General features: G+C 47.4%; 1 protein-coding gene across 1 annotated transcript; it reads left to right on the top strand.

The window, feature by feature from the left end:
- Positions 1-2,553: 2,553 nt before the first annotated feature.
- On the top strand, positions 2,554-5,076 carry SCP2D1 (SCP2 sterol binding domain containing 1). Its single transcript, XM_040247976.1, has one exon. It carries the CDS (start codon positions 4,403-4,405, stop codon positions 4,871-4,873), a length of 471 nt encoding a protein of 156 aa, XP_040103910.1. The 5' UTR covers positions 2,554-4,402; the 3' UTR covers positions 4,874-5,076.
- Positions 5,077-6,913: the final 1,837 nt, after the last annotated feature.

Genomic DNA, 6,913 nt, shown 5'->3' with positions numbered 1-6,913 from the left:
TTGCTGAGCCACCAGGAAAGAAACAAAAACAAAACCCAGCAGTGGAACATCAGAGTGTTACTGTTCATTAAGAAAACATGGTGCCTCAAGTTAATGACTTTAGCTGCTTTTCTGTGTTTGGGAAGATGGGAGAGTCTGGGTTCACTGAAATCATTGCTTTGGTCTGCACCCCAGCTACCTAGGACCAGTATCCTGCCTTTCTCCATCCTGAATCCCCTCAGGGCACACACTGAGAGGTGGCTGAGGGCTTGATGGCCACAATACCTTTGGTTTACTCATCTGGCAGGTGACATTTTTCAGCCACAGACAGAAGCTGATACTGCCAAGGGTGATGAGCATGGTCCTGGCCATGAGACAGGCATGAAGTTGCCGAAGGACTTGGGGAGAATAGGCCCTTCTGGTAAAGAGTACATGTAGGAGAAGGTGGCTCATTTTTTTTCTGTTCTACTGAAGGATGCCCCAAAGTGTTGCCTCCACAAGTGTCACTGGCCTTAGAAGAACATCTAGCAGGATAATGTAAGGAGGGACCTTGGGTCCTTGAAGACTCACTGAGCTGCTTGAGGAACCAACCCTGGAGTGGCCAGATCCTCCTGCTTGTCTTGGACTTGCTGGCTTTAGCACCAAAGGTCCTATCTTCTAGGAAACCCCTCGGTCATGGAAAACCCCAGTCCAGAGCTGTGCCCCGTGGTTGGTCCCTCTAGCCCCACCTCAGGACTTCTTTAATGGGAGATAACAGTTCTCTTCATGGGAAGGGAGACTGTCCAGTTGAAGGGTTGAAGCCTGTAGAGTTGTGGCTGTTCTTGGTGCTCATAGCTGAAAGCATCCTGAATGATAGGCAGTAAAAGAACTCGCCTTTTGTTTGTGAAAGTGAAGTGAAAAGTGAAAGTGAAAGTCACTCAGTTGTGTCCGACTCTTTGTGACCCTGTGGACTATACAGTCCATAGAATTCTCCAGGCCAGAATACTGGAGTGGGTAGCCTTTCCCTTCTTCAGGGGATCTTCCCAATCCATGGATCGAACCCAGGTCTCTCACATTGCAGGTGGATTCTTTACCAGCTGAGCCTTGGTTTGTGACAGTGGTCATAAAAGAGGTATTCTGAAAAACATTTTGAATGATGCCAGGAACATCAGAAAAATGCACCACTTTTCTTAGAAACTTTATCTGTTATTTTATTCACAATCAGTTTTATTAATTTATGGGCAGGCGTATCTTACACATTTTATCGAATTTAAAAAGTTACCACTTGGGCATGCATATAACATATGGAAAGATAAGTATAACTGTTTTACTTTAACTATTTGCCTGTCTTCGGCCCTGTCTTCAGCTGTGTCTTGAAATAGGAGTGCCCTTACACTGGCCAGTGATGCCTTTTGGGAGGGATGATCTCTGTTCTCTATATATAAAATCTAAGTTGCTGGGACTTTACAAATATATTTGTACATGAGTTTGGTATAGTGCAGTAACTTTTTCCAGTGAGAAAGGCTTTCAGGGCTTGGCACTGTCTTCCCATGGGTGTGGGGGATTAATAGCATTATTGATCTTTGCCCTTTTCTGTGTGCACACATGTCTTAGCTTGGGCTGCTATCATAAAAATACCATGAACTGTGAGGCTTATAAACAACAGAAATTTATTTCTCATGGTTCTTCAGGCTGGAGTCCCAGATTAGGGTGCCAGCCTCTTGGGAGAGCTCTGTTCCAGGTTGCAGACTATGGGCTTATCAGCATATCCTCAAGTTAGGGAGCAGAGAGGGGATGCACGTTCTCCTGTGACCCTTATTAGGGCATTAACCACACTCATGAGGGCTTCCCCCTTATGACCTCATCTAGTCCTAATCACATCTCACTTCCTAAACCATCACATGGTGGGGTTAGTGTTTCAGCCTGTGAATTTGGAGATTATACAGACTTCTTTATCCATTAATCTGTCAGTGGATGTTCAGGTTACTTCCATGTCTTCATATGACCAGGGATCAAACCCTGGTCTCCTGCATTGCAGGGAGATTCTTTACCATCTGAGCCACCAGGGAAGCATGGCATCCCACTCCATTATTCTTGCCTGGAGAATCCCATGGACAGAGGAGCCTGGCCGGTTACAGTCCCTGGAGTCGCTCAGAGTCGGACACGACTGAAGCAACTTAACACATGTCTTGGCTATTGTAAACAGTGCTGCAGTGAACATTGGGTGAATATATCTTTTCAGTTAGAGGTTTCATCTTTTCTGGATATATGCTGAAGGGTATATTATATGGTAGGTCTATTTTTAGTTTTTTAGGGAAACTATACTGTTTTCCACAGTGGCTACACCAGTTTACGTTCCCACCAACAGTGTAGGAGGCTTCTTTTCCCCACACCTTTGTCAGTACTTATTATTGTTGTTGTTTAGTCCCTAAGTCATGTCTGACTCTTTTGTGACCCCATGGACTATAGCCCACCAGGCTCGTCTGTCCATGGGATTTCCCAGGCAAGAATACTAGAGTGGGTTGTCACTTCCTTCTTCAGGGGATCTTCCTGACTGAGGGATCGAACTCAGGTCTCCTGCTTGGCAGGTGGATTCTTTACCACTGAGCCACCTGGGAAGCCTGATAGTAGAAATATCCTCCTCTAAAAGATAGGAACTCATGGAGAGGTATGCATGGACTGTGAAACTGTATTCTCCGACATGCTGAGGCAGGAATGGCAGCCCTGTTGGGGACCCATCTGAACAGTTCAGAAGGGACAACCCATCCTTGAGGAAAATCAGCCATGGTGGGCTTGGGGCTCAGTTGTCCATTGATTGTTCCCAGCAAGCTTACTGGGGCAGTCCATCCTCTTCATTTTAAACTCTTAATGTATTAGTTGCATACTTGGTGGCCTCAGGGGAAAGACTTGGTTTTGGAGCCCATTGGATTTTGTTTAACTGCTCCATGTTAACAATACCAGCTCATCCATCAGGTACCAAAGAAAATGTACTGAAAACTTTTGTACTTTCTGAATTCCTCCCAGAGAGAAAAGAGCTGCCAGCAACTCCCTACCAGCTTCACTTACATTCAAGAACCCCAGTGTGGGGAAAGGACACAAGTGCCCAGCTGGCCAGAGCTCCCAATGACCCAGTCAGGGAAAAGCTGAGTGAGAAAATGAATAATCGTCATAACAGATGATAAGAGTGAAATAATATCCATGAGTCCATATTGGGATACATAAATGATTGAACAGGTAAAAAAATGGGGGAAAGCTCATCCTTCCAGCAGAATTCCAGTCATTAAATCTAAAAGGAGTGATGGGCATTTCACACACATCACACCAGTGGGCCAGGGATGGTGGCAGACAGGAGTAGGCTGGAGTGTGATATGAAACAGGGTATTTGCAGAGTCTCAAAGTATCATCTTACAAGACACTTATTCATTACAAAGGGAGAAGCAGTAACTCTGCAGGGAGCTTCCCATCACCTGGTGACACCACCTTAACCAAGGAATCAAGGTCAGCATCACCGTGGTGGGACATCCTGGCACCATAGACCTCGATAGGATGCACGGTGAAGGCATAAGATCCCTGCGGTGGCATTCCTGCCCAAGCCTTCAACCTCATCATGAGAAAGCATCAGGCAGACCCCAAATGGGCTCTGAAGTCTGTCTCCCTCTGTTTAAACCTGGCTGCCCTACGACTCACTGGGTGGCTTTGGAAAGTCACTTCACTTCTACTTGCCTCAGCTTCCTCATCTGTAAAATGAGGATTGTACCGGTACCCACCTCAGACAGTTATATGGAGAGTTAAGTGTGTTGATAAAATACATATGCAGTGCCTACAGCGGTGTTGTGGCTCGGAGTGAGGGCTGTGATAGTGTCTGCAGTTATCCTGTGAGTCCAGCAGCATCTTCTGCCAACCTCAGGGATATTTGTTTCTTTCCTTTTCCCCCTCTCACTCTGCTTCTGGAAGTTTCCGGTGCACGCCCTGGTGCTGAGCCCTCCTCCACCAGCTGTTTTGTTCTAACAATTTTCCCCACTCCCCAGTAGGTAGTTAAAGCACCAGTCTCTGGACCTTAAGGATCTCTACTTTTGAAAGAATCAGAATGAGTGCCCTCTCAGTTAGGGCTGTTGAAAAGACAGAGCTCATGTCACCAGAGAGCCTTCTGCAGGCCAGTTTCTTTTATTCCCAGCCCGGGGTCTAGACCTTTCTGGGCTGGGCTTGTGGGACCTTGTGGTTTAGGGGAGTGGTGGTGTGGATCTGTGTCACAATGACCTGGCTGAGCCCTAACCCCACGTCACATGTTTAGCAGCCGTTCGGCCAATGAGACTGTGGTACACACACACAGCCTGAGTTCCCGCTTGGCCTTGCCTTTGATGTCACAATCTAACCTTGTGGATATAAACCTGGCCGCAGCTGCTCACACACCAGTCGGCAAGGTCAGGAGGACCAGTGCAGTAGGATGTGGAAGAGAATTGACCATCAGCTCAAGATCAAGGCAGGGGATGGGCCGCAGGCAGGCCAGTTCAAGGAACTGGGTCCTGGTCGGGAACCTGCCTTGCCACACCCTCTCTCACTGTCGGAATTCCAGACCGTCCCAGTGTTTGAGGACATCAGCCAGCACGTCAAAGAAGTGGGGGACCAGCTGGTGAAGAAAGTCAATGCCATCTTCCAGCTGGACATCACCAAAGATGGGAAGACTGTCCACCAGTGGACCATTGATCTGAAGAATGGCTCTGGGGACACGTATCTAGGACCTGCCAGGCTCCCAGCAGACACCATCTTCACCATCCCTGAGCCTGTCTTCATGGAGTTGATTTTGGGCAAAATGAACCCTCAGAAGGCTTTCCTTGCCGGCAAGTTCAAAGTGAGCGGCAAAGTTCTGCTTGGCCAGAAGCTGGAGAGAGTTTTCAAGGACTGGGCTAAGTGGTAAGCCTGCTGAAATATCAGGAAGATGAGCAGACCTTCTCTCTAATGATAATGTCAAGCAGCACTCATGCTTAAGCTGAAGATTAAAACAAAAAGTATTCAATATTTTTACTCAAATTCTTCCTATTCAAGTTTAATTAATGTTCCTGCTGATGTGTTAATTTGGAGCGAGGGTTCTAGAGCAGTAAAGAGAGTTGCAGTGTATCACCTAAAATCTTTGTCTTTTTCTTTCCTTAGATTTATTTATGACATAATACACTAGGGTGAAAGCCCCAGGTAGACACACAGGTGGTTTTGACAGCTGGGTTTAAATGCTTCAGTGATTGAGTTCCTGGAACTTTCGTTTGGTTTGGAGTCTGGTCTTTGGGAAAGAAGTGATGACCAGTTGGCAGCCTGGCTCTTTGAGGAGACTTTAACGCAGTGTTCTAAAAGGGTGAACTCCTGGTGGCTCAGACGGTAAAGAATCTGCCTGCAGTGCAGGAGTCCCAGGTTTGATCCCTGGGTTGGGAAGATCCTTTGGAGAAGGGAATGGCTACCCACTCCAGTATTCTTGCCTGGAGAATCCCATGGACAGAGGAGCCTGGTGGGCTACAGTCCATGGGTCAGTGGAGAGTTGGGTACGACTCACACTTTCACTTTCTTTCCACAGCTGTGGGGATGGAATGAGGCCATGGAGGGGGTGTGCCCCTGATGTAACACAACTTCTGATGGATTTAATTCCAGTAGAGTCTAAGGGCTTAAAAAATGTTCTAGGCTGCTGGTTCTTAAATTGGAATGTGCATCCGATTACCTGGAAGCCCACATGGCTGGGCTCCCCTCAGAGTTTCAACTCTGTAGGTCTGGATGGGGGGTGGGAATGTGTGTTTCTAGCCCAGCTCCTAGGTGATGCTGGTGGAACCGTCCTTGCAGAACCCCTGCTGTGGTCCCTGCACAGCTTTCAGTGAAGATCACAACTGATCTGTTCTAGACCTGTGAGATGCTCCAGCACGTCGAGGGTCTCCCACAGACAGATTACACAGCCCTCTCGGGGGCCATTTCTGGCGTCAGGAGCTTGTGCACTGAGCATTTCACAAAATCAGAGGTGATGCCGGGAGATATTCCCTTCTGGGAACCCCCTCCACTCATGGAACGAAGCAGCTGCAGCCTGATGAGGCCTCCCTGTGGTGGGTGAGTGTGTGGGTCATTAGTTCCTCGTGACCAGTGTGCATCTTATCTTGTAAATACACACAGTGTGGGCCCTCCAAAAGCCACCCAGGAGCTTCGTGGAAATGGCCATCCTTAAACACATGCCTGCCAAACAATCCAGCTAGTCCTTCCCTAGGTATTTTCCCAAGAGAAAAGCGTACACACAAGTATAAAAATTTGTACGTGAATGTTCATGGCAGTGTATTTGGGATTGTCCCAGACTATAAATAAACTGAATGTCCATCAACAATTGACAGATTGCGGGATGTTCTGCCCTGGAATACTACTCAGCAATAAATGGGGTTGAATTTTCTTTGCGGGCACAACCACATGATGAACGTTAGAACTGTGCAGAGTGAGCAAGGCCAGAGAAAACCAAGTGTGTACCTATGGTCTGCTCATGTAACAGAGTAGAAATGTCAACTGTAGTGGCAGGAAGGTCAGTGGTTGCCAGCAGACGGGGATGGGTGGGGAGTGGGGAAGAAACTTGGGGTGGTGGATGTATTGATTGTCCTGGGGGTGGTGACGGTTTCACAGGCATTATGTTTTTCATAGATCAGATTGTGTACTTATATACACATAGGCAGTTTACTATGTGTCAGGAAAACTCAGTGGACTGTAGCCCGCCAGGTTCCTCCATCCATGGGATTCTCCAGGCAAGAATACCGGAGTGGGTTGCCATTTCCTTCTCCAGGAGATCTTCCTCACCCTGGGATCGAACCTGGATCTCCTGTACTGCAGGCAGACTCATTACCATCTGAGCCACCAGGGAAGCCCTATAAACTCAACAGCACTGTCTTAATAGCCTGATGCCCTCCATTCAAAATGAAGTTGTTTTTTTTTTTTAATTGAAGGATAA

This window comes from Oryx dammah, unplaced genomic scaffold (genome assembly GCF_014754425.2).
Source record: "Oryx dammah isolate SB20612 unplaced genomic scaffold, SCBI_Odam_1.1 HiC_scaffold_10, whole genome shotgun sequence".
Lineage (NCBI taxonomy): Eukaryota > Metazoa > Chordata > Mammalia > Artiodactyla > Bovidae > Oryx > Oryx dammah.
Note: the sequence above shows the minus strand (reverse complement) of the source record. Positions and strands in the feature narration are given on the sequence as shown.

Bases quoted from the DNA above. Each gene is read 5' to 3' on its own strand.
- SCP2D1 (XM_040247976.1), top strand. From the start codon at position 4,403: ATGTGGAAGAGAATTGACCATCAGCTCAAGATCAAGGCAGGGGATGGG.